The sequence below is a fragment of the Suricata suricatta genome, chromosome 5 (genome assembly GCF_006229205.1).
Source record: "Suricata suricatta isolate VVHF042 chromosome 5, meerkat_22Aug2017_6uvM2_HiC, whole genome shotgun sequence".
Lineage (NCBI taxonomy): Eukaryota > Metazoa > Chordata > Mammalia > Carnivora > Herpestidae > Suricata > Suricata suricatta.
Genome location: NC_043704.1, coordinates 15,048,273 through 15,074,058, shown reverse-complemented (window position 1 = coordinate 15,074,058; position 25,786 = coordinate 15,048,273). Strand labels below are relative to the sequence as shown.

General features: G+C 47.4%; 1 protein-coding gene across 1 annotated transcript in view; it reads right to left on the bottom strand.

The window, feature by feature from the left end:
• The window catches only part of TIAM1 (T cell lymphoma invasion and metastasis 1), a 199,896-nt gene that overhangs the window by 113,397 nt on the left and 60,713 nt on the right, over nucleotides 1–25,786 (bottom strand). The window contains exons 3-4 of the mRNA XM_029938668.1: nucleotides 19,106–20,079; nucleotides 3,470–3,917 (exon numbers count right to left, since the gene is read on the bottom strand). Coding sequence (XP_029794528.1) covers nucleotides 3,470–3,917; nucleotides 19,106–20,068 — 1,411 coding nt within the window. The 5' untranslated portion in view covers nucleotides 20,069–20,079. The remainder of the gene's footprint in view (nucleotides 1–3,469; nucleotides 3,918–19,105; nucleotides 20,080–25,786) is intronic.

Below are 25,786 nucleotides of genomic sequence, written 5' to 3'. Positions count from 1 at the left end.
TTTCTTAACTTCAAGGGCCACACTTAAGTGACTGGTAAAGCCCCTGAATGTACAATCTATGGAGCTACAAGAGGAGTTTATTCATAGAGTGAATTTGCCCATATGTGATGGGTCATGCAGAATGATGGGGACTGATGGGAAGTTACATTAGTTCAGAGGCGACTTTTCCTAGCCCATAACATTTCACATTTGCACAGTAACGGCTGCTGAAATGCAACGTCCGCAAATGCAGCTGAACGCAGCAGAGTGGCATGCAATGTCCACGCATTTCACAACTCCTCGCTGGGCATAGCTTCCCAGAAGCTTTCCTTACAAGTCTTACTGAATGGCACCCCTGGGCTTTGTGGTTTCTTACTTCTTGTTCTTGTCTCCATAATCCAGGAGTTTTCATTCCTCTTTCTACTCACTCAAGTTATATGCACTTTTTTATCTTAATTTTTTTAGGTTTATTTATTTATTTATTTTGAGAGAGAGAAGGAGAGAGGGAGAGAGAGGGAGAGAGAATCCCAAGCAGGCTCTGTGCTAATAGCACAGATCTGGGGGAGCTCACAACCTGAGACCATGACCAGAGCTGAGAGGGAGCTGGATGCTTAACCAACTGAGCCACCCAGGCATCTGATATATTCACTTTTTTCTTAAAGGCAACATCCTATATTCTCTATAGTATTTACAGATAAAAAATAAAATGTTAACTATGTGAGTATTTTAGAAGGGCATCTACCTATCTAGCACTGGGTTAAAAAGTGGCATGCATGTAATATAATTACATACCTACTGAGTAGCCTGCCCCAACCTTGTCTTTCCCATAAACCCTGTTCTTGTGAAGATCTCAGGTCTTTTCAGAAACACATGTGACACATTGCAGAATCATCCGAACTTCCTCTCTCCACTTCTTAAGCTAGCACAAACTCAGAGATAAAGATTGGAAAGACAATGGAAAGAGGACACCATGTTTCTCCAAATCAGAGGTTCCTGAAGTGCAGCCATCTTGCCCTTGAGGGGACATGTGGTGATATCCGAGGACATTATTGGTTTTGTCACTGCGTGTAGGGGGTTGGGGAGGAGGTGCTACTGGCATCCAGCAGGTAGAGGCCAGGGATCCTGCTAAACATCCTCCGGTACCCAGAACAGCACCCCCGCCACAAAGAATTTTCCAGAAAATGTCAAGAGTGTCCCCATTGAGAAACCCTGCTCTAATCTTTTGGACTAACACTACAGTAATGATTAGCATACTGTGAACAGAAAAGGAGAAACACAGTTGGACCAGAGGATGGAAGAAGGAAACCTGTGGATAATGGAGAGGGGACATTCGCAACCCTTGGCAGGTGCCCATGTTGAACATTTCATAGTCTCCTCAAACTGCTGTTTTTATCATCTTCCAATGTTGGTTTAGTATCACCCATGACAGCAGGTGGTTAAAGTGGGCTTTTACTCTAATTATCTCCTCGCTCCAGTGAGGGGACAAACAGGAAGCAGCAAATCCAGGACCCACACGCTCCCTCATAACAATCCACCGGCCCGCATCTTCACCTGAACGTTATCTGTAGGCTCGGCAGTTGTCAATAGAGATACCTTAGAGGTTCTTTCTTAATGAAATCCTTTTTAAAAAAAAATTAATTATTCTGTCTACAGTGGAAGAATCTTTGGAAAAATCTCTCCACGGCTCCCAGGTGCTCTGCTTTTTATTTCTTGATATCCAAGGGTTGCTAAGAAAAAAAAAAAAAAACAGAACAGCACGTCTGCCTTTGAGTGGCCAGGATGAGCCCTGAGCATGTCAATATATAATGGGAACCCATCAGGATTAAGAAACGAAGGACTTGGTGGCTCTGTGTTCTCGGCCTGGATCCTGACAGATTGTGTCACTCAGATCTGGGTCACCAAGAAAGTGAAGGCTCCCTCTTCTAATGGGCTCCTGAGCTGTCCTCCAAAATGCCGGCTTGCTGGCTTCCGGGATCATTTATTCTCTAAGGGAACAGCAGAAACAAAACAGTTCCCTCTTCCACGTCCCAAGTTAAAAATCACCTAATTATTGTTGTTCTCTGACACTGACTCTGGTGTTCTCAAATTTAGTGTTAGAATGACGTGGGAAGTTTGTGTCACACATACATCTGGGGCGTGTCATGGGCTGAATGATATCACCCCAGAGTCCTATGTTAAATAAGTCCTAATCCGGTACCATAAAACATAGCATGTGTGGAGATTGGATGGTTAAAAAAAAAAAAAGGTAATTACAATAAAAAGAGGTCATATGAGTGACCGCTAATCCAATCTGAATGCTGTCCTCATAAGAAGGGGGATTTGGCCATAGACATGCAGAAGCGGAAGGCCACTGGAAGATACTAGAAGAAGACAGCCATCTATAAGCCAAAGAGAGAGATGTAGGCAAACACCAACCCCACTCACACCTTGATCGCCTCCAGCCTTCAGACCTGTGAGAAAATAAATTTCTTTTGTTCAACCACTTGATCCATGGTGCTTTGATTCAACAGCCCTAATACAAGGCAGCGGGATGCACCTCCATTCTTCTGCAGGAATGCGGACCCTGGGGGTGAGCTATCTTGACCACAGGGACCGAGATCAGGCTCTGGGAATAACTGAGCAACAAGAGAGAAGGAGCCTGGGACCCGGAAGACTCAGAGGAAGGAGTCGCCACAATGACTTGAACCAGTCTACCTCTGGTAGATGGGAGGAAAATCAGCTCCATCCTGCTTAACGCGTTGTGACTGTGGGTCTCTGTGACATGCAGCAAAGCATCCATTGTAATTAACAAGCTCCCTTCCTGTCTCACCAGGTGTTGACGCTACACCTTGCTTGTCCTTCCAGGATTGGCCTGCGTACCACCACAGACTCCAGGGTGTCCTGCGCCTCTAGCACTGGGTGTCCTCAACACCAACCACAGCTGATGAGACTGACGATCAAACTGATTAGAGCGTGTTCCACACCTGGAAAGCCCAGACTCCCTCCTGCGCTTGTCCTTCATGTCTGTTAACTATCTAACCTTCTAACCTGTCCTGCAAAACCTACCACTGTTTCAAATGGCACTTGTGACAAAAAGTCTAAGTGGGCTTCAATTATTCTTAGTAAGAATTGAGCTCAGAGGAACCCGGGTGGCTCAGTCAGTTAAGCATTGGACTCCTTTTTTTTTTTTATAATAGTTTATTGTCAAATTAGTTTCCATATAAGCATTGGACTCTTGATCTCAGGTCATTATCTCACTGTTTGTGAGTTCGAGCCCTGCGTGAGTGGCTGGCAGCCCGGAGCCTAGAGCTTGCTTCAAATTGTGTCTCCCTCTCTCTCTGCCCTCCCCTGCTCATGCTCTGTCTCTCAAAAACCAAATAAATGTTAAGAAAAAAAATTTTTTTTAACTGGTATAAAGTAGACTCCACGTAATTAAAAAACATCACATGCACAGGTGCACCAGGAGCACCGGGAGCATCGCGCTGTGAACGAAGGGCACACCCACTCCTACCTTTCAAGGACACCCAGTAGTGCTTCCACTTCCTCCGGGTGGCCGACTCCACCTTCTTGTTCTTCTTGTGCACCAGGAAGTTCTTGACGGCCAGCGCCCCGGCCTTGCGCACGGTGCCCTGCGCAGCCGTGAGCAGGATGTCCGACTGGCCCGGGGAGCTCAGGGTGCCGCTGCTCTGCTCGTCGCTGTGCGCTGAGCCGGCCTCCTCCAGGCTCTCGCTGTTGGTGGTGCTCATCTCCAGCTCCCGTCGGAAATTCTCATACACCCCCTGGCGGGCCGCGTCCCCGGTGGAGCTGCTGCCGCTGTCGCTGCCCACAAAGGCGCGGCCGGCAGGGGGCGAGTAGCTGGAGTTCGTGGCATTGGATCGCCGGGACAGGAGGTCCGTGTCGGTGGTGGCCCCTTCGATCCCGCTGTCCGCAAACTCACTGCCCTCGCCGGCATTAACATCCTTGGGAGCCGGAAAGGGAGAAAAAGAAGACATGCATCACGCAGAGAAGCAAGCCACCGGCTCTGTGGCCGGAGGGATGTGCGAGACCCCCGGGGTGCTGCCGCTGGCACCCCGTCCTGGACCACTTACTCCTCGAGCCCCCCGGACCTACAGGACCCCAACCTGCCCACAGAGCAGCTCAGGAAAACCACCAAGCCGTCCTGGCATGCATTTGAACAAGCCGAAATGTTCCAGAAAGACATATTTAAAAACAAGGAACGTTTCAAAGAACTCACCATTTACCTGGCTTCGGTAATTAACTAATTGGCGAATCCGCTCCTGAGAACCTCCCTCATCAGCCTGCCCAAAACGCCAGGAAATTCTGCAGGCTGATTACAGCTTTGCAGAGGGAGGGGGTTACAATGGATAACAAGGTCTTTACAGCTAATACTTTTTTTTCCTTTTTTTTTTTTTAAATAAAAGGCCTGGAGTTAGGCGTCTGTTTTATAATGTGGCGACTAAAAAGATACCTAGCATACCGCCTCACCCACTCACCCAGCAAGGGCCCAGGTCCCACGAGCAGGCAAGAGTCCTCATGCTGGACTCAGCTTCGCTTCTTGAAAACAAGCGGCCTCTCACACTGCACGGAGCTAAATAAGTCTGTGGGGCCCACAGCTCCAATACAGGCTCTCCAATTACCTTGCCCTTTCAAAGCGAGGATGCTAGGAGCCCAAAGCAAGCTACTCGCTGCCCGGGGGCCAAGTGACAGCTTGCGGCAACTGCAATGTGCGGGGGTATCAGTTCCCAGTTTAAAAACATTTGGAACTTCCAAAGCACGGTCCCTGCTCCCAAGCTGAACATTTCCGGGACACAGACAGGTCTGTTCTTAAATCGGAGTCTTAATTGGACTAAAGTGCTACAGGCATATCCATAAACAATAATTAAATAATGTTAGTAATCAAGGAAGGATAATGACAGCACTATTGGACAGGACAGCTCAACGGCCTCATGGGTAAGAAATTAGACTGCTTCTTCTCAAAGGGAGAGAATAGGAACCTGACATGGTGGCATCGACGGCAAAGTAAAACGCGCATTGGGAATTTAACCACTTTTTGAGCCTTTGGTCTCATAAGCATCTAATTATGGTTCGAAAATGTAAAAACTAGCAGACTGTTGGCATAAAAATGAATGCTTTGGGCTCAGATATTTGCTGAGAGGCAGTGGGGCCCAATGAACCAAGCCACTGTCCTACATGAAGCCCAGACTGGTGCTGTGGCCAGATCTCTAGCCATCGCACTCGGTTCTAAGGGCCTCAAAGTTCACGTCACCTTCATCATGAATAGATACTAAGTGAACAATTGAAAGATGGGTGCAGATGGACTTGAAAAACAAAAGGACACCCAGAAAGACAAATGTTCTATGATTCACTTACACGTGGAATCTAAAAATGTTGAATTCATAGAGCAGAGCATAGAACAGCGGCTGCCGGGGGTCGGGGGCAGTGGGGGAAATGGGGAGACACTGGTCAAAGGGCACACACTCAGATATAAAATCAGTAAGTTCTACAAGTCTAATGTGCTGCATGGTATACATATAGTGAATGCTGTGTTTTATACTTGAAATTTACTAGGGGGGCAGATCTCAAGTGTTTTTGCCACAAAAGAAAAAAGGTAATTATGTGAGGTGATGATGTGTTAATTAACTTGATCGTGGTCATCATTTCACAACATATATGTGTATCAAATCATTATATTGTGCAGCTTCAAAAACAACAAGAGAACAAACAGTATGCAAAAGGAGGAAACCAGGTGACTTTACAGGGGAGACAGGTGGCAAATGCTCTCTCAGCCAGACATTCAAGGGTAACTGGGAACCCTCTCTACTATCCAAAACTGTTCTTAAAGAAAGAAAAGGGGCACCTGGGTGTCTCAGTCGGTTAAACATCCAACTTCAGCTCAGGTCATGATCTTACAGTTTGTGAGTTTGAGCCCCGTATCAGGCTCTGTGCTTACAGTGTGGAGCCTGCTTCAGCTCCTCTGTATCTCTGTCTCTCTGTCTCTCTCTCTGTCTCTCTCTCTGTCTCTCTCTCTCTCTCTCTCTCACTGTTCCTCCTCGGCTTGCTCTCAAAAACAAACATTAGGGGCACCTGGGTGGCTCAGTCGGTCAAGTGTCCGACTTTGGCTCAGGTCATGATGTCACTGTTTGTGAGTTCAAGCCCCGCGTTGGGCTCTGTGCTGACAGCTCACAGCCTGGAGCCTGCTTCAGATGCTGTGTCTCCCTCTCTCTCTGTGCCTCCCATGATCATGCTCTCTCAATGATAAAAAAACATTAAAAAATTAAAAATTAAAAAAAACAAACTCTAAAAAAATAAGAAGAAAAGAAAAAAAACAAGGAGAGAAGACAGTAGCAGGAAGTCAGCAAGATAGCTTCTAAGAACCAATTACACTGCCAGTGGCATTCAGACTCATGGGATTTACAGAGACTCCAGAGAATAAAGAACCTGTGGGCGCCACTCAGGGGTACACTCCCTGCAACTGTGGTTGCCATCACTTTGCTATCTGCCGTCCCGCCTATTAACTGCCAGCAATGGTCATGAAGGAGCCAGATCCGGTGGATAAACATTTCCTATACAAACAGAGGAACACAGTGAAGCACTCACATTTCTCCCAGCAGGGGCACTGACTGTCAATAAGACAGTAAGTAAAGTCACCATTACGATGACTCAAGATAACCATGGGAAGTGGAAGATGACCCTGTGAATTTCCTAAACATCTGAATTTATCTTCACGTGTCTCGGTGTTTCTCCCAAAGAAGCAAAGGAATCAGTGACAAACTCCCATCTAAAATGCAAAGAGGGGAGAGGCTTCTCTGGAAGACAGGGAGAGATCAGCTATGCAGGTAACCTCCCTAGTCCATAAGAGAAAGGCCTCGGAACATGGGGAAGCATGGACTCAAAGTATCTCGTAATGCCCAGAGTTCTAGAATAAGAAGGAACCTTGCAAAGCCAACCCTTTGATTAATGGGTGAGGATGCTGGCTGATGGCAGGCTAGGAGTTGGAACCCACACATCCACCTACTCTTCCACGACGATATGGCAGCCCCCCTGTTTAGATACAACACCTCACAGATTGTCTCAATAATCAACTCCATGCCTTGCCAACTTTTTTTGCCAACACTGCTTTTTCCAGGTTTCCCCAGCAAAATCTGGGTGACTATCTATATGCCTAACTTACCAGGCAAAGAGCTCAAAGCCCAAAGCCGGGGAAAGGGGATGGAAGAGATAAAAGAGGAGGAGGGAAACAGGAAGAGACCAGACAAGCCAAACCCTCAAGAGCCTGTGTCTTGACCATCTACTCTCCCACAAACCATTTCCCCCTTTTACAGAATGCCCTGAGGCCTCAATTGAAACTAGGAGTGAACACCTCAGAAGCCACTCACCTCTCGGTCAGACCTGAACATCTCATGCCAACTGATGCTCTAATCTTGCAGTGGCCCAGCCTCTGTGTGGTCAGCTCCGGGCCGGCCACTAAACTGAGCAAAGAAGTGATTACTCCAGATAAGAGGCCTGTTGGCCCCAGCCGAGCGTGCGTACCTTTGGAGCACACGACCCGTGTAACCACTGGGGAATGCTCTGGAACTGTGACCCAAGCCGACTCCACCTCGTCTCCACAAGTGGCTAAGCAGGCTAAGTGGTACACATCCTCCACTGATATGTGACCCAGCCTGTTGGGAAACATGCTGGCTGCCCAGACCTAGTCCCTATTTGGTCATGGAGCTTGGAATGTCCCAGATACCCAGAGGTCCCGGGCTCTGGCATCATGGGAAACCAGAGGCACTACTCAACACCTGAATGGGCAATGGGGGGCTCCCATGACCCCAGCAATCTCCAAAGTTAGTGCGGGCAAGAGTCACCTGCAGGGCTGTCCTACCCCGGATGTGTAAGCACTGCACGAGAAAATACATATTTATAGGTCTTAGAGGCTCCAGTACAGACCAAAGCCAGATACTCTGACGGAGAGGCCTTGCGTTCACACTTTGGTTTTTGTTTCTATTTTTTTTTTAGTTTTTCTCTTTTTTTAATGCTTATTTATATTTGAAAGAGAGAGAAACCAAGCGCAAGTGGGGGGAAGGTCAGAGAGAGAGGAAGACAGAATCCCAAGCAGACTCCAGACTCTGAGCTGTCAGCACAGAGCCCAATGTGGGGCTCGAACCCACGAGCTGTGAGGTCATGACCTGAGCCGAAGTTGGACACTCAACCGACTGAGCCACCAAGGCACCCCTTAAGTTTTTATCTTAATTCCAGTTAGTTAACATAGAGTGTTATATTAGTCTCAGGCATACGATGGAGTAATTCCACATTTCCATGCATCCCCCTGTGCTCCCTAGGGTCACCCTTTGAAAAAGACCAGGCACCCCTCAATGGCCGCATCCCAGATGCCCATCATTCTCAGAGGATGCATATCACTGTCAGCGAGGTGCACGGCCTCGTTAGAGACTTTCGGAAATTGCTCACAATAAACTCTCCATGTTAGAAACACTCCACTGAAGAGGCTTCCGATTATACACAACATTCGTGGGGTCGAGAGGCTGTTAAATCCTGCTCTCCCTGGACAAATCCTCCCAAGCCAGATTTGCAGAGCAGCCACTGCATTGGCAGAGTCCCAGCATGAATGTATGCACTCTCCTCCTGGATGCGCAAGGGGCCAGCTGTGGCCCGAGGCATGCCACAGCTGCGAGGCAAGATTTGCCACAGTCATCACAGCCAGGCCACAAATGCCTTAAATGAGCTCCAGGATGAACACAGAGGAGACAGGTGGCAAATTTCAAGCCCGTTTTCACCGTCTCGGTAAAACAAAGGGCCATGCAGCATGAGTGCGGGCTAATGATATACTGTGGCAAGACTCAAGTTGTTTCGTGGATGATTTACGAAATACTGAGGGGCAGGTTTTCTGTGTTAATGAAAGGTGAACACAATTTTGAAAAGGTAATTAGCCACAAAGTTCAAGAGCTGTGGGACAATTCAAGGACCAGTAAGATCAATTGTTCAATCATTTACTGTAGTTAGAAGTTGAACATAATTAGAAACTATGTTGTTGGCCAGGCGCCTCGGTGGGTCAGTTGGTCAAGCGTCTGACTTCGGCTCAGGTCAGGATCTCATGGTTTGTGAGCTCAAGCCCTAAGTCGGACTCCCTGCTGTCAGCACAGAGCCTGCTTCGGATCCTCTGTCCACACAGCCCCTCCACCCCGCTCCTCCCCTGCTCTCTCTCTCTCGCTCTCTCTCTCTCTCTCAAACAATAAACATTAAAAAAAAAATTTTATTGGTTACTTTAATGTCCCTGATGACACCAGCTTAACTTTCACAGACCTATATCGACAGGTTCTATAGAGCTTCTCAGAGAATAGTTCACTGAATTTCAGTGGGTTGAGGAAATTTCAACCTTCAGAACTTTGAATTAGAACAATATTTGTCCTGTTAAATAAATTCTAAAATACTCCTCCCCCAGAACACGTGAGTGGCTCAGTCAGTTAAGCATCCAACTCTTGATTTAGGCTCAGGTCATATCTTAAGGTTTATGAAGACCCACATTGGGCTCTGTGCTGACAGCAAGGAGCCTGCTTGGGATTCTCTCTCTCCCCATCTCCCTCTCTCTCTCTCTCTCATTCTGTCTCTCAAAATAAATTTTAAAAAACATTTAAAAATAAAATAAAATTAAAATTAAATCCTCCTCCCCTGACTTCTCATCTTCTTCTTATCCCCAAAATGTAAGTGCCCCTTTCCACACACAGGCACAGGCATGAATGAACACCGTCTTTGGCTCCCATCATTCCCTCCTCAGTTTACCCAGTATATTCTTGTATATTCTCCCCTGGTAATTTCGATATGGTCAATACGGATCCTAGGGAAGTTACTTGAGCCAACTGGTGCCTCAGTTTAACCTTCCATAAAATGGGATTAACAACAGTCATCTACTCTTTAAGACACTTTGGCTGACCTCACTCCCTAGCTCCCTGCACTAACATAGAAAAGAGGTTCCTGCTGATGAAACTGTGGAAAACAAGGGCTCCTGGGGAAAACAGGCCGACCAAGGCTGGTGCGAGTCAATGAAACCCCTTTCGAGTATTTTCACATTCACACAACAGCATAATAACCTAAGAAAATGGTGACGTTTTCTACACTATAGATTGAGAAGTCCTGGGTACTGTTACTAATAATTACCCTTCCTGATACTGCAGTGCTGCTTCTCCGTCACCGAAAGGCTTCTCCCTCCCTCTCCCTCCCTCTCGCTAATGTCCACTGCCTTTTTCCATTTCTAATTCTGAAGTCTGTAAGTTCTCCCCCTGGGCTCCCCACTATCAGTCCCCTCGCACATGGCCCAACTCCTTTTTGAGGCATTTCTGAAACCTGGCTGTATTTCCCCCTTCTTCCTCTTCCAAGGCAAAATTTCCATGCCTTTTTTATGTTTCCAAAACCTCTTCCCTTTTTCTCTAATGATTCCCAACGGGAGTGACTCAAAATTTCTCCCAATCACAAGGACAGGAAGTGTAGTTTTTACCGTTGCTAAAAAGGGAGTCAGAAATAAGTTGGCAAAGACTTGAAATGTTGCTTCAGGTAACTCCAGACTGGAGACTGCCTTATATCTACATTAGTAAATCATCTTCTCTTTTCATCTGGGTTTCTGTGTAGGTGCCTCAAACCCTGCAGTCATCCTCCTGCTCCTCACTACCCATGATGAATCTATCACATTGTCCCGCAGGCTCTTGGTGACCTTTCTTAAAGCCACGCTCCCGGTCCGGCAACAAGCTCTCTCTTCCCTCACCCTTCCTCAATGTACCCTGCATGCTACTGCTAGGTAACCTCTCAGGAGCCACACGGAAGGGCGCTCAGCCTGTCTTTCAAAGCCCCCTGGGAATGCCCAGTCTTCGCAGTGGAGCGTTGGACGTACCTACTGATCACTGAAACTGAAGAACTCACTTCAGTGCATGCTCCCAGCCTTTCTTGCTTTCAGGAGCACTTATCCTTCAAGGCTTGGACCGAATGCCTCCCTCACGCAGCTTGAAGACTTTTCTATTCCTCCTCCAATTGCCAGGCCATCTTCTCTAAAGCATCTCATTCCCCGGCCCCTCACTGTGCTCCAGACATGTTGGCCTCGTCACTTTGCCCCAAACACCCAGGGCACATTCCCACCTTCCAAATCAATGGCCGACTCTGCTTTTCCTGCGAGTCTCTACCAAGCCTGACCACCTGGTCTCAAATTGCTTCCCCGGTCGCCCGTTCACTTTATCTTCCTTGCACCACTCTTGGTTCCATAGCATGTTGAATACTTATTATGCTGTTTTCCGCAAACACATCCCCATCTCACCCCAAACTAGCTGGAAGAGCTCAGGGACCTTTTTTGTTGACACATCCCCAAGGGCACTTCAAACAAATAAACCCACCTTGGAATGAATGAACTGCTTGCGGTTCATGGTCTATCAGAATCGCAAAACAGGGAAAACAGTTCCTCATAGATTACATTGTAGTTTATTTAAACGGTTTCGTCATTTCCAGGTTCAGCTCATGCTCAGCTGTGGTTGAGGTGACAAATTAATCCTACCTCTCATGCTTAACTTTGCAATCTTCAAACAATCTGATTTTACTATGTTCCTTACGGGCATAACCAGAGGTCATTTAACAGTGTTACCTTAATTTTTTTTTAAGTAGAGCAAGTAAGAAAGACACGATGGACTGTCCTGTGGCCCATAGTAGATAATCTGCCAACAGTGGCCCAAAGCAAATGGCTCCCAAATGATGATGGAAGGATGGTTGGCTCTTACCTAAGTTTTACCTTGGGCTACATGGAGACCCTGAGACCCTCTTAGGTCTTCATGGCAGGCTGGGTGGGAGCTTCAGCTGCCAATTCCGGCCTCTCTTCCTCCCCAATGATGCTTAGGAAACGAGCATTTTCATCAAAGGACACAGACAGTTCCCCCTCTTCAAGCACTGGACTAAAAATGTGAATTTCGAAGGCTTGTGCTTCCCCAGCCTATATTAGCATAAATGAGCAGCTCTCAAAGTGTGGACCAGGGATCCTTAGATCATTGGGGGGGGGGGGGAGGAAGGCCTCCCTTTTCCAACTACTTGGGCGAGGCCACATTTTCCCCCTACAGTCCAACCAAAATAGTGTATCCCAAGAGAGCGAATGCAGAAGCAGACCGGAGACTCTATGGTCTCGTCTGCCACAAACTGTAGAGATTTGCACAATATAAACTAACACCTCTCTTCCCACTAATTTTCTAAATTTTAGAAAGTAAAAAATTTAAATAAAAAGTTATTTGTGTGAATATGCAATGGGTGGATTAGTGCTATTTCAAAACGACTCAGCAAGCATGTTTTAATTTTCTTTTTCAATTTCTAATGTGATAAATATTTATACGTATAACCCAGAAACGGACACAGAAGACTGCTGCAGTCTGCCATGCTTTTTAAGACTATAAAAGGGTTCTGAAAGTGCTGACAGACACCCCTCAACTACCTAGGCACCCCACCCCCTTCCCAAAAGAGGTTCTTGGCCAAGGGGTGGATACTCTTGCCGAACACGAATGGGCTTTTGTTCAAAACAACTATCTCATTGCTTAACTGAGGTGCCAGAAAAGAGGAAGATCAAGGGGAAATCAAAAAAAGAAGAATCCAACAGGAGTCAGAGGAGAAGCGAAGGAATGGAGGGTTTGCTGTTGTTGCTTTTTAATTTTATATGCAAATACATGGTTTCATGAAGAATTAACCTGAGGTTATTAACCAGAAGCTTCTAGATGGGACTCTGGTCAACCTGTGGGGCCCCAGGAACTGATTGCAAAAGGGTGGTCCATGTGTTTAAGAAAAAGGTCCAAATGTTTTATACAATTCTCAAAGGAGTCTGTGACCAAAGGTTAAGAATCTCTTGGATGCTGAGGTCAGTGTTCAGCTCAGGATCATACTTATTCCTGAGCCATTTATAAAAATTTTTTTTGTTTTTATTTTTGAGAGACAGAGAGAGACAGCATGAGCAGCGGAGGGGCAGAGAGAGGGAGACACAGACTCTGAAGCAGGCTCCAGGCTCTGAGCTGTCAGCACAGAGCCCAATGCAGGGCTCAAACCCACGAACCTCGAGATCATGACCTGAGCTGAAGCCAGACGCCCAACCGACTGAGCCACCCAGGCACCCCTCCTGAGCCATTTTTAAGTGTAAAGCAAAACCAAATAAACACCAATACATTTTTCCTAGGAACCCAAGATCCTCTTCTGACAAGGTTGTACCCTCTACATTGCTGAAATCACGGACTCTGTGACTTGCTTCTCCAAACAAGAGAGCAAAGCTTTCTTCTAAAGCTGCTGTGAACACCTCTCAGGCATCACCGCTTCAGGCCACGGCGGTGGACAGTCCGTGGTCTTTTCCGCCTATCACCCTTGTTTGCTTCTGTGCCGGAACTGAGGAATCTCATCTTTAAATCTGAGGACACGGGTGTTGAAATCTGTTCAAGAATGAGAGGTCACACAGTGTGGGATGTGGGATTCTGAAGAATGACCCTGGGTCAGTGAGTCAGGAGGCCTGGATTTTAATCCAGTTGTGATGCCTTGTCACGTCATCTCTTACCATCCACTTCCTCCCATGAAAAAGCAAGGGGGTTGGGCAGCGAGGTGGTCTGTGAGCTAGAAATTGGGCTGAAGAGGATCCCTGCCAGTGGCCCACAGAGACCAGAAGCTCTGGGCTCACCAGTGGGGAGCTCTCCAACTTACCCCATTCCCACTCCATTCTACAGCATGAAGGATTTCTGGGAACACCGAGGTGGTCAAATACTGCACAAACACATGAACCTAACAACACTGTCACATCTCCACAAGGGGCTCTGAGCAGGGGCCCCTCGCTGTCTCAAGGCTGTGGCTCCTTGAGACATTCTTGGTACAGCTGCTCCGTTCTCTTGTCTCCTAAGTGGATGAATGAAGCTCTCCTCATGACTTACGCACAATGGAGCCAAGCCAAAGCTTCCCTCTGAAACAAGAACCTGGCTAAAAGATGCCCATAGGTTGGTGATTTTCTCTTTCCGCCTCCCCCACTGAAGGTCTCAGACACAGAGGAGGGCTGAGCTCTAAAATATTAAGTCAAACTTTGCCATCACAACTAATGACCATTATTGACTAAGCTTCTACAATGTGCAAGACACTGGGCCGGGTATTTCACGTTCTCTCTTGTGTGGAACTAGCCTTAGCCTCATTAAAGAAGCATGGAGATCCATCTAGGTTACCCGAGCAACAGATAACAGGACTCAAATGGACAAGCTCAGATCTGCTGGATTTCAGAACCTCTTTGCATGACACCAGGCTGCCTCAACTCTGTTAACCATGGAAATTATCAAGACCGTAAAAGTTCAGGGGCACCTGGGTGGCTCAGTCGGTTAAGTGTCTGACTTCGGCTCAGGTCATGATCTCACAGTTCGTGGGTTCAAGCCCTGCATCGGGCTCTGTGCTGACAGCTAGCTCAGAGCCTGGAGCCTGTCTTGGGATTCTGTGGCTCGCTCTCTCTCTGACCCTCCCCTGCTCATGCTGCCTCTCTCTCAAAAATAAATAAAAACATTTTTTTAAAAAGCCAGTAATGTATCAGTTAAATTAAGGGGCAGTCTACTCGGTATTTCTGCAGAAACCAATACAAGTAAACTCTGCTCTAAGTGCTGTGGGTAAACCCTCCAAGCAAATGAATATCAAACTGGTTTGCAAGATAAATTTTTATGCATGGTACACACACACACACACACACACACACACACACACACACACTCAAACATACTGAATTAAACAAATAACTCGTCAGCACTCACTGTGTAGCAGACACAGAATACGTGTCACTTTTCGAAACCTAAACGTGAACTCCAGTGCCTTATGTTTTAGTAACAGGTCCAACTACTGAACAAATACAAAACCAGAGAAAATGGTCAGAAACTCTTTTCCAATCATTTTCAAATCAAATTAAGTTGTTCGCATTATTTCAGATAAAGCGTATTTTATCCCAGGCTCAGAAGCCATGCTCTGCGGCCAAATGTCTGCCAGAAACTCTTTTTTTCTGGGGAGGAAAACTGCTGACAGACAATTACAGATTCAACTACATCACCAGGGCAGATGAGGCGACTTTAATGTCTATGATCCAAGCCCGCTGGAGAGATCCCCTGGGTCAGAAACTTTTACCAACAACAACAACAAAAAAAAAGAGAACAAAAAAAAAGAATTCTTTTCAAGGAAGCTTCCACACCCACTGTCTCTTAAAATACACTGTTTGGAACATAGTGGGTTCTCAAGAAATCGCGTTGGATGAACACGCCAAACTTAGACTAGGAAGCGTGGGCGGAGGGATAGTGTTGTGCATAATTCTGGGGTTTGTTTCAAGTCATTAAAGATCCTCACTCAACATATAAAGTCAATACAAAAATAATACTTCCGTTCATTTTATAGGCTCTGCAACAGGCTTCCATACACAGTATCCCACTGGGTTCTCCCAGGGGCCCTGTGGAGGCTGGGGGCGCTCACACTCGTCCTAGATGGAGAAGGAGCCTGTGGTGCATGCAAGATGGAGGGACTTGCCCAAGGTCACCGGCCAGGGAGAAGCGAGCCAGGATGTAAATGGAGTCCCCTGCTTGCACGCTGCATTGCATTAAAGCTGCCTAAGCAGTGACTTTATGAGACCACATTCAGATGATCTCACTTGCATACATTAAGAATTTTAGAAGGCGACAAGCCAAAGACGGAAATTTCACAGAACAACTACACGTGAGCGGTTTCAGTGGCACCGGCTCTGGAGGAGAGAACCGCCCTGCCCCTCTCTTTTGGGTGTAGTCAACCGAGACCCAAAGGCTCAAGCCCCCATTCGGGGGGTGTGGAGTGAAGCAGAGGTCCAGTGGTCCCCAGCAGGGGAAATAGGACCTAGGGAGCCAGAATATGGCCACCCACAGCCTCTCAAATCTCGCATAGAATGTGTGCTAACGTGGCATTGTTCTAGGCTAAAGGGACCATCTGTATGGAGGCACCCTTCTCTGGATTCTGAAGGCAAAGTCATTCTGGCTTTGAAGGCAGAGAGCCATCGGCCCCTTTCAGGTCACAGGACAGATCACCTACCACACCTGTCTCCCACGTATCATATTGACAGTCCGGGAGTAGCCCTCACAGGGTAGGCAGAAGGACAGGGGGGCCGATCTGTCACTTGCAACCTCGCCCCAGGAAAGAGACGCATACCAATTCAGGTCGTGCACCTAAATGCATCTTCACGCTCACCCCTCAGACCGCAGGGTCAACGTTTTTGACAACTTTGTCTCTAAGACACAAGACTCGGATAGAAACACCCCAGGTCCTCCACTCCTACACCACCACTAGTAATGAACGTGACGGCAACACCTAACAAACTCTCCCCTATGGGCGGCTTCCAAAGTAAGAGGCTCTGTGTGATTTCACTCCATTTTCTCGAAAGGCATTATTATTATTATCCTCATCCAACAGATGGAAAAATGAAGGTTTCAAGAGACAAGAATTCTTCCCAAAATTCTGGGTGACCAGATGAGAAGAGGTGGGGCCGGGATGCCTGGCTGGGTCACCCTCGGCAATGCCTGATTTCCAACAGATGAATGGATAAAAGAAAACAGAGGCATGCACACACAACAGAATACTACTTGGCCTTAAAAATGAAGGGAAATAGGGAAAATCTGGGGCGCCTGGGGGCTCTGTCGGTTGAGTGTCCGATGGTGGCTCAGGCCACAATCTCGTAGCTTGTGAGTTCCAGTCCAGCGCTGGGCTCTGTGCTGACAGCTCAGAGCCTGGAGCCTGCTTCCGATTCTGTGTCTCCCTCTCTCTCTGCCCTTCGCCCGCTCATGCTTTGTCTCTCTCAAAAACCAACATTAAAAAATAATAATAAGGGGAGGCATAAGGGGGGGTCACCTGGGTGACTCACTCAGTTGAGCATCCAACTTTGGCTCAGGTCATGATCTCATGGTTCATGAGTTCAAGCTCTGCGTCAGGCTCTGTGCTGACAGACAGCTCAGAGCCTGGAGCCTGCTCTGGATTCTGTGTCTCCCTCTCTCTCTGTCCCTCCCCCACTCATGCTCCGTCTCTCTCAAAAATGAATAAATATTTTTAAAAATTAAAATAAAAAGGAAATTCTGACATGTGCTACAACAATGCGTACATCTTGAGGAAATTATGTTAAGGGAGAGAAGCCAATCACAAAAAAGGCAAATACTACATAATTCCACTTATATGAGGTCCCCATAGCAGTCAAATTCAGAGATGGAAAGTAGAATGGTGGCTGCCCGGGCTGGGCAGGGGGTGGGGGTGGGGAGAGAGGTTGTGGTCTAATGGGTGCTGAGCTTCAGTTTTTCAAGATGGAAAGGGTTCTGGACACGGATGGCGATGACACAGCAGTGCAGATGTACTTAATGCCACTGAACCGGACTCTTAAAACCGGTCAACATGGTAAATGTGATGGGTATTTTTTTTCCCAACAATGAAACATAATTTTAAAAAGAAATGGAGGGGAGAGGTCAAACACAGTTCGCTTTAATCCATATAAACCTGGAGGAACATACAGTTAACATTTAATTATTCTAACACAGAAGTCTAGAGCAGTAAACACACACACACACACACACACACACACACAAACTACCCCCTGATGACTTGTACGTGAGAATTTAAAATTCCAAAATAGGGGCGTTGGGGTGGCTCAGTCAGTTAAGCATCCGACTCTCACTTTCAGCTCAGGTCATGATCTCATGGTTTTGTGGGTTCAAGCCCCACATCAGGCTCTGTACTGATAGCACGGAGCCTGCTTGGAATTCTCTCTCCGCCTCTCCCCCATTCGTGCTGTCTCTGCCTCTCTCAAAAAATAAACTTAAAAAAAATTTTTAATAAAAAAAATAAATAAAACTCCAAGATCAAGTTAGAAACGTGAGATTTTTGAACATTGTAAAAATCTGCTCTTCAGCAAGAACACAGGCTAATGCTAATTTTCTTTGCCTCCTTCCCTAGGTACTCCACCATCTGCCCATCATGTTTAGACCCCCTTTCCGAGAGACCTTCACCTTGAAATGCCTATTGTGCCTGCACGGGAGCAGCACCAGAGGTGCAGAACTACTGGTCGGGTCAGAGTGCACCTGCTGTGTCCCGGGCTGGCCACTGTGCTGTTAGCTAGTCACGATGGTGGCCAACATACCTTTCAAGGCAAACGGGCTTGATCCGGATTTCTGATCCGAAGCATCATCCTGCAAACCACGAGCCTACCCTCAACACAAGCCACAACTCCCAGAACCCTGCTCTGGGGAACATCAGGACCAGAAAGGACTCTGGTCCCGCCTGGTCCAGGCAGGAAGGGGCTTGACTAGGTCCTTATGCTCAAGTGAGCATCATTACCAGTTAAGGTGAGGAGTCAGTCCGCTTTTTTGTGAGCAACACACTTCTTAAAAATCTTTGAAAAATGTCTTCACACACACCCTCTCGTGCCCTAGACCCTGAAGCAAGCCAGTTGAGCATTTTTACTCCCATTTTTCAGAGGAGCAACTAGAAGGCAGGGTTTGCCCAAGGTCAAGCAACTAGTTGGCTGCAAGAGTAGGAACTGGAACCCACCCGTGTTATTCCTTCCGCTACACCTCCCTCCAGAGACAGGGCTGGCCAGCGTCGCAAGGAACAGGAAATTGAAATGGCTCCTGGTAAGGCAGGAAGCCTGCCAACCTCGGAGAGAAGCTGACAAATGACCAGAGCCCGCCTTGAATCGAAAATGCCTCCTCAGAGGAGCTTCCGACTAACCCCTTCCCACCTGCGGGACTGGAGAGAGGAGCTGGGAGAGGCGACAGCCCACCATGCCCATCTGTCCGGAGAGAGGAAGCAGGCTCAGAACCAGCGAGATGCTGCTCAAGATGTGAGGTGGAGAGGCACTCGCTTCCCAGTAGGAACTTAGCAGCTTCATTGTCACTCCCACCACATCACCACCACCACCCCCTCCCCAAACACACCCTCTTTCCAGCCTCCATCCCACCCCTGCCCACGGAACGGGAGGAGGGGCGAGGCGAATCCTCGGGGACACACGGCGCCACCTGCATCGGCCACCGGGCGAGCAGGGTGAAGCCCGGCTAAGAGACGGGAAACCCTGCGAGCGCAGCATCACGCACGAGAAAGTCATGCACCGATTCCAACAGAGGGACACAGATTTCAGTCACTTTACCTGAGTTGTTTTTGCTCTTCTGCCTTGCATGCTGTTGCTATGGCTAATTTGTGGGTTGGTGGCACCTTCGGAAAGACAGTGAGACTTCCTACAGGGGAGCGTGTTGTAATTACTGTACGGAACGGACTCCTCAGCGGCAGCTGGTGGCATCTTATGGTCTGCGAGATCGGGAATATCAGACACCAGGTTCCGACAGTAGCCTGCAAATTTGCTCCTTGGCCCCCCGTTCGCCGTCACCCCAGAGTTTTTCTGAGCATACAAGTCACCCAGGGAATTGGCACGCTGACAGGCGCTGAGCCGCCGCGGACTCGCCCGGGGTTCGGTCCCCCGAGCCTCCTCGCAGTCCTTCTCTTCGGTGGAACCCAAGATTTCCTCGTTGCTTGTTAAATGTTCTTGGCTCAGATCGGAGAGTGAGAACTCCAGGCTGTCCTCCCGCCAGATGTCTGCAGATTTGGAGCGTTTCTTCTTAAAGCTCGCCGTCTCCATGAAAGCAGGCCCATTGGACGTATAGGGACGCTGCCTCCTGCCCCCGTCAGCCAAGTAGGGTGCGTCACCCCCATAGAGCCTGCTCTCCTCCGAGTCCGGCATGCTTTGCACCGAGGCGGCTGTGAGGACGATGCTGCTGTCTACGCTGGGAGTGACGGAAGAGTCGGTGTACGACACGGGTCGCAGCCCCATATCCACTCGGTCCACCCAGATGGGGCTCCCGAAGTCATCGAGGGTGCCTTCTGGGGAGAAGGGCTCCAGGCCGTTTTCGGCCAGGGACTGCGGGATGCTGGGCGTGCTGCTGGAGCGCGTGCTCACCTCGGAGTTCCTGTGGGTCACCTTCCCCGAGGACGTGTGCCTCGTCCGCCGCGCCTTGTGGGACAGGCGCAGGGAGCGCGACGTGTGCTTGCGGCCCAGGCTGGCATGCTTTTCTCCATAAAACTCATGCTCTACATTTTGACTTTCTGCGTTTCCCATGGTTTTATGGTCTGCAGCACAGGGAGGGAGGGGGAGGAGGGAAAAAGGAGGGGACAATTGAGTCATCGATGGGTACAAGCAGTTGAACAGAGAAGAAGTCAGGGTGCAGGGCAGGCCAACAACGCGCCAACCTCTCTACCCACCTGGCAGGCGCTTGGACTCTTACCTGGTGGCATCATCCACTGAGATGGGCCCTCCTGAGACATGAAAGAGGGGCCTCGGCAGGAAATTTAGAGATTGAAACCTGTCTCTGCCCAGAGGACAGCTGCCAATGGGGACCGGCCACCGCGCTGCCTCATTAAGGCTGTCAGCCCTAAACTCTGTACGTGACAACGTCCTCAAACGCTGAGAGCACACACCGAGGGGTGGGGCAAATGAGTCACTTTCTGCATGAAGCTGTCCACGTTTCAAACGAAAGTTAACAAAACTCAGAGGTGCATCTGATAACCTCCCTCTCTCCCGATGAGTCTGTTTGATTCAGACTTCAAGAATCCATCGAAACTGGAAAAACTCAAGATGTAAGACTGATCGACTCTTCCCAGTTCACTGAAGTCAAAAAGGAAAATGGAGGCTTGGGGCACCTGCGTGGCTCAGTCGGTTAAGCGTCCGACTTGGGCTCAGGTCATGATTTTGCGGACCGTGAGTTTGAGCCCCGTGTTGGGCTCTGTGCTGACAGCTAGCTCAGAGTCTGGAGCCTGCTTCAGATTCTGTGTCTCCCTCTCTCTCTCTGTCCCTCCCCCACTCATGCTCTGTCTCTATCTCTCCCTCTCAAAAATAAATAAATATTAAAAAAAATTTAATGAAAATGGGCTTTTTTTTAACCTTAAATTCCACAGCACTCTGGAAACCCTAACTTGTGGTGTTCCAAGTCGGGGGGGGGGCGGAGGGGTTCAAAGTGGGAGGAGGTGAGAGGGAAATAGGCAGAACAAAATAGAAACCCGCTATCTGCTTAGCAGCAGACCAATGGGTTTATTTCTGGGAGCGAATCCAAACGGAGAACATTAATCTGGTACATAGTGCCCTGCAAACAGAAATTCACATTATGAAACCACTAACTGTGATTCAGCCTTCTGGGGCTACCCAGGTTAATTCAAGTCCTTCCCTAACATTTTTCCAGGCTCTCCCACTGACCCGGTGACCGTTCCCCACCACAGGAAATAGGAAACCCTTCACAGCTCAGCATCTGTGACTCTACTAGCCTAATCTCTTGCTCTGCCCTTTCTCTGTACCATTCAAATTGTGTGCACTCAAGATACACACAGAAAAGTGGCCAGAAAGGAAAGAAGGAAAATATAGTAGCGGGGCATATTCCCAAGTTGATTCTTCCCACCACCTACATAGTCATTCATTCAGAAAAGCTACACTGAGCACCTACCATGTTACTGAAGTCAGAGATAGAACAGTGAACAAAAGATACACATTCCCGACTCTTGTGAAACTGATATCAGTATGTGAGTGAAAGGCACCAGGGGGAGATGGAGAATGGATTCACTTATGACCATGACAAAGAGTTTGAAAGGCCGTGCTCACATCCATCAGTGTCTAATCTCAGCGTTCAGTCTAAAACACTGCACTGACTCTCACAACGCATCATCCCGGAAACGAGATTCGTGGCAACAGGAGGGGAAAACCTCCACTTCATGCTCCAGTGAGTTCATAGGTAACTCACACAGACACCGGATGTTAAGCTGTTCCCATCCTGGAATATTCCCTACCAGGTCACACATCATATGATGCTCAGAGGGAACTTTCCAAGAAGAAGGATCTCCTTTTTACTGGCAGTAAGTCTATTTCAAAGCAGTTAAACTCATGCCTCTCTGGCTGGCGTCTTTAAGAAGAAAAGAAAAGAAAAAAAAAAAAAAAACCTCACTGGAGGGAAGATCGAGTGTCCAAACATGACCATTTATGGGATCTAGAGTCCAAAGAATATCATGTGCTACCTTTTCAAAGTAAAGCAAATAAATAAGCATTTCCACAACTAAAGGCCTTGACTAATTTCTTAGAGTTCCTGATTTTTCTTTTAAATATATGTTGAGATCCCTGGATGTATTTATGGTTTTACCAGTAAATAGTGTGGAGCTCATAACAAGTGTTAGCCATAGTCCCATTTTAAGAATCACCCAGATTTAAGTTAAAAAGCAGGAAAGGATGATTGTGGAAGAAAGTGAATGAGAGAAAATCGAGACTGTCACCTCACACCCCATGTCCACCAGGAAGACCCTACCACACCTATCAAAAGTCTGCAAATATAAATTGACAGACACATTCCCAACAACAAATTTGGGGTTAGGCTAGTTTCTGCCAAGAGAACAGTAATTAAGTTAAAAGCCTCAGGCGACGCTTCCTAAAGGAAATGGCCCCAACCGTCAAGAACTGCAGCATCTCCAATGCATCACTGTGACGGGTCCTGTTATATTAACAGCATTTTTAGTAGCAAGATTCTTTTCAGCCAGCCAAGGTAGGAAAGAAGCCGTCTTTATCTTTAGAACTAGAATTTAGAGATGAATGCCAAATCTCCTAAATCCTACCAGGAGAAATTCTCAGGGGATGACCTGCGCTGAGTCAGCAGGAAGTCTAAGGCCACTAAAGAACAATCCGTTTCTAGGGACTGTTAAAACAGTCTTTCATTGGAAAGCTTTTCCAGAAAGGTCGGCAATAACCATGAGGGCCCATGTGGCGTTGGTGGAGGACTCAGAAATAAAAGAAGCACGAAAAATTAAAATTGCTCCTTGCATCCGACAGACACAATCTCCCCTTTGAGGGGCCCCTCCCTCCCCCAGCCCCAGAGTCAACCCCCAGAACATTGGTGAATTCGGAAGCTCCAATCCTTTTCATGCACAAATGCAAAATGCCAGCTGCGTCCATTATCTGAGTACCTCCCCGGTCTCTGTTTAACCCTATGCTTTGTCTTCATTTCAAACAAACAAACACCAGGTTTGTATTTTACGTTTGCACGGGCTTTGTTTGTTCCTGTGAGTCAGGAAGCAAGTTCAGGGCAGAAAAGTGGCTTTCAGTGTTTCGGTGGCCTCTCTGGAGGCTAGAAGGATTCAACTCAAGACAGAGCCAATAAATGCTCGTGTGTTTTAGTAACAAAAGCAAAGAGTAGGTACTCAGTAGTGCCTCACCAACATGAATGTTGCACTGTCAGCAGATAAAGAGAAGAAGAATTAAGGTCGGACTGAAATACAAAATCAGGATAGAAATTAAAAAGAAGAGTGTCAGAAAAGAAAAAAAGAAGAGCATCAGAGTAAGAAGACTCAATATCAAACCAGAGACCATCGCCAGTTTTAAACTCATTAAAATGATCACGTCCTTATGTAGAATGTTAGTGGTTCCAATTAGCTGGCACTTTCAGGGGCAGTGGGGGGGGGGGGTATTAAGCAGGAGGTCCTGGGCAAAATTTAATACAAGAACAAATCTTGGTATTTAAACCTCAAGTCTGGCTTCTCTCATACTTTCTGTTCTGGCTGCCCTAGCCTGCCCCAGGGCCTTTGCCCATCCTCTTCTTTCTACCCGCAACCCTGCTTCTCTCGGATATCTACCTCGTCATGCTCCAGTTCATTCTGATTCGGACTCAAATGCTGCCTTCTCTGGGTGACCTTTCCAGGCATCTCTTCCCAAAATGACATCCCCACCTGCAGACCTCAATCCTTAACCCTCTTCTTTGGTTTTCTTTTCCTGCTTGGCATTTATCACAATTCTAACAAACAATGTATTTCACTTATCTTTTTTATCCTCTATCCTTCAACACTACAAGCTAAGCTTCAGGAGAGCTGGAGTTTTGCTTGCCTCGTTTACTGCTGTGTCCTCAGTGCCTAGAACATTGCCTGAAAGGTGAAAGGTGTGAGGTGGAAAAATACTGAATGAATGACAAAATAAACTTCCATCTGGAATGCAAAAACTCCTACAACTACAACAGCACGTCGATGGGAATGTTAGCACCATGCAGACTGGGTAAAAATATCACAATGTGGACTAGAGAAAACACACGTCAGACTTAAATTTACCAGCCTCTTCCCTCAGGGTGACTTGAAGACACACCAGTCTTCAATGTGCCTGTTGCTCTGTGTCCCTTCCACCTGAAGACTCATGCAGGTCCCTCCCCCCAGACCATTCGACCCTGTGGCACCGTGCTCCCCTCATCCCCTAATTACCTGGCCAAACAATGGAGGCCTAGCTCCTGCCTCATTTCACTCAATTCTTGCCCTCAATTCTTAGCTGCCCCCTCTTTTAAGAGAGGGGTTTAGGGAAAGGGCCAGACTTGAGAGGAAACCCCTCCCCATCATGTGGGCAGACAGTGCAGGAGAGCTCGGCCTACGAAGATCCAGACAGAACGGGGGCAAGGGCGACATAGTAGGGCGACAGGCAGGGGGTCATTCAGACAGGGTCAGAAAATCGAGATTCTCAGGGCCAGAGCTCAAGGGCGCTAAGGGAATGTGACTCTTTCCCACACTACACCCTTTCTCTCTTTCTAGTTTTTTTTTTCAAATATTTTTTTATTTTTGAGAGAGACAGAGTATGAGCAGGGGAGAAGCAGACAGAGAGGGAGACACAGAATCTGAAACAGGCTCCAGACTGAGCTGTCAGCCCAGAGCCCAACGCGGGGCTCAAACTCACCAACAGTGAGATCATGACCAAAGCAGAAGTTGGACGCTTAACCAAGCCACCCAGGTGGCCCGCAATCTCTCTCTTAATATAACTGCTTTGAAATAGACTTACTGCTAGTAAAAAGGAGATCCTCCTTCTTGGAAAGTTCCCTCTGAGAATCATATGATGTGTGACCTGGTAGGGAATATTCCAGGATGGGATCAGCTTAACATCCGGTGTCTGCAAATTCCTTGAGATCCACTCAATTAAATACACAGTGAAAATGTATCTTAAGGAACTTTATCAATAAGTACAGCCCTCAGGGTGGTTCATACATTCATCAGGTAAGTGGTCCTTTCTTCAGGGCTGCTTTTGTCAATTTATTAGCCTGCTTAAACTTATTAACTATACACGTACATTGAAAAAAAATGTCAAACCCTTGGCTTTTTTACTATAATTATTTAAGAGGCAACCATCAGGTAAAACTATGCAAAGGGTACGCTTCCAGTACACAATTTTCTCCAGATCTGTAATTATTTCAAACTTGAAAAAAACAAAGCCTTAGCTAAGTGAAATATTCTGGTTAAATGAAATTTTTGTTTAAAAGTGAGAGTTTTGGGACAACTGGGCAGCTTAGTCGGTTAAGCGTCTGACTTCAGCTCAGGTCAGAATCTCGCAGTTCGTGAGTTCGAGCCCCACGTCAGGCTCTGTGCTGACAGCTCGGAACCTGGAGCCTGCTTTGGATTCTGTGTCTCCCTGTCTTGGCCCCTCCCCTGCTCATATTCTGTCTGTCTCTCAAGAATAAATAAACGTTAAAAAAAAATTTTTAAGTGAGAGTTCTGCAAAATGATACTTTTAAAATTAGCTTTTACAGCTGAAAGCCATCGAAAACATTCTAGTAGAGTTTCCATAAAATAGGCAATAAAAAGTAAGAGTGCACCGGGCATTATCTAGCATCTATTGTTAGGAAACACAAAGCAAACACAGACCAATGGCCCAAAACAAGGCCCCCCTGAGAGGTAGAGCTGATTGACCAGGGACAGCGTTTCTGTCGTAATAAAGTAGTGTGCGAAACTGAGTTGCTATTGAGCAATACAGACGCCAAGAGGCAATACAGCACTAGGACTGACC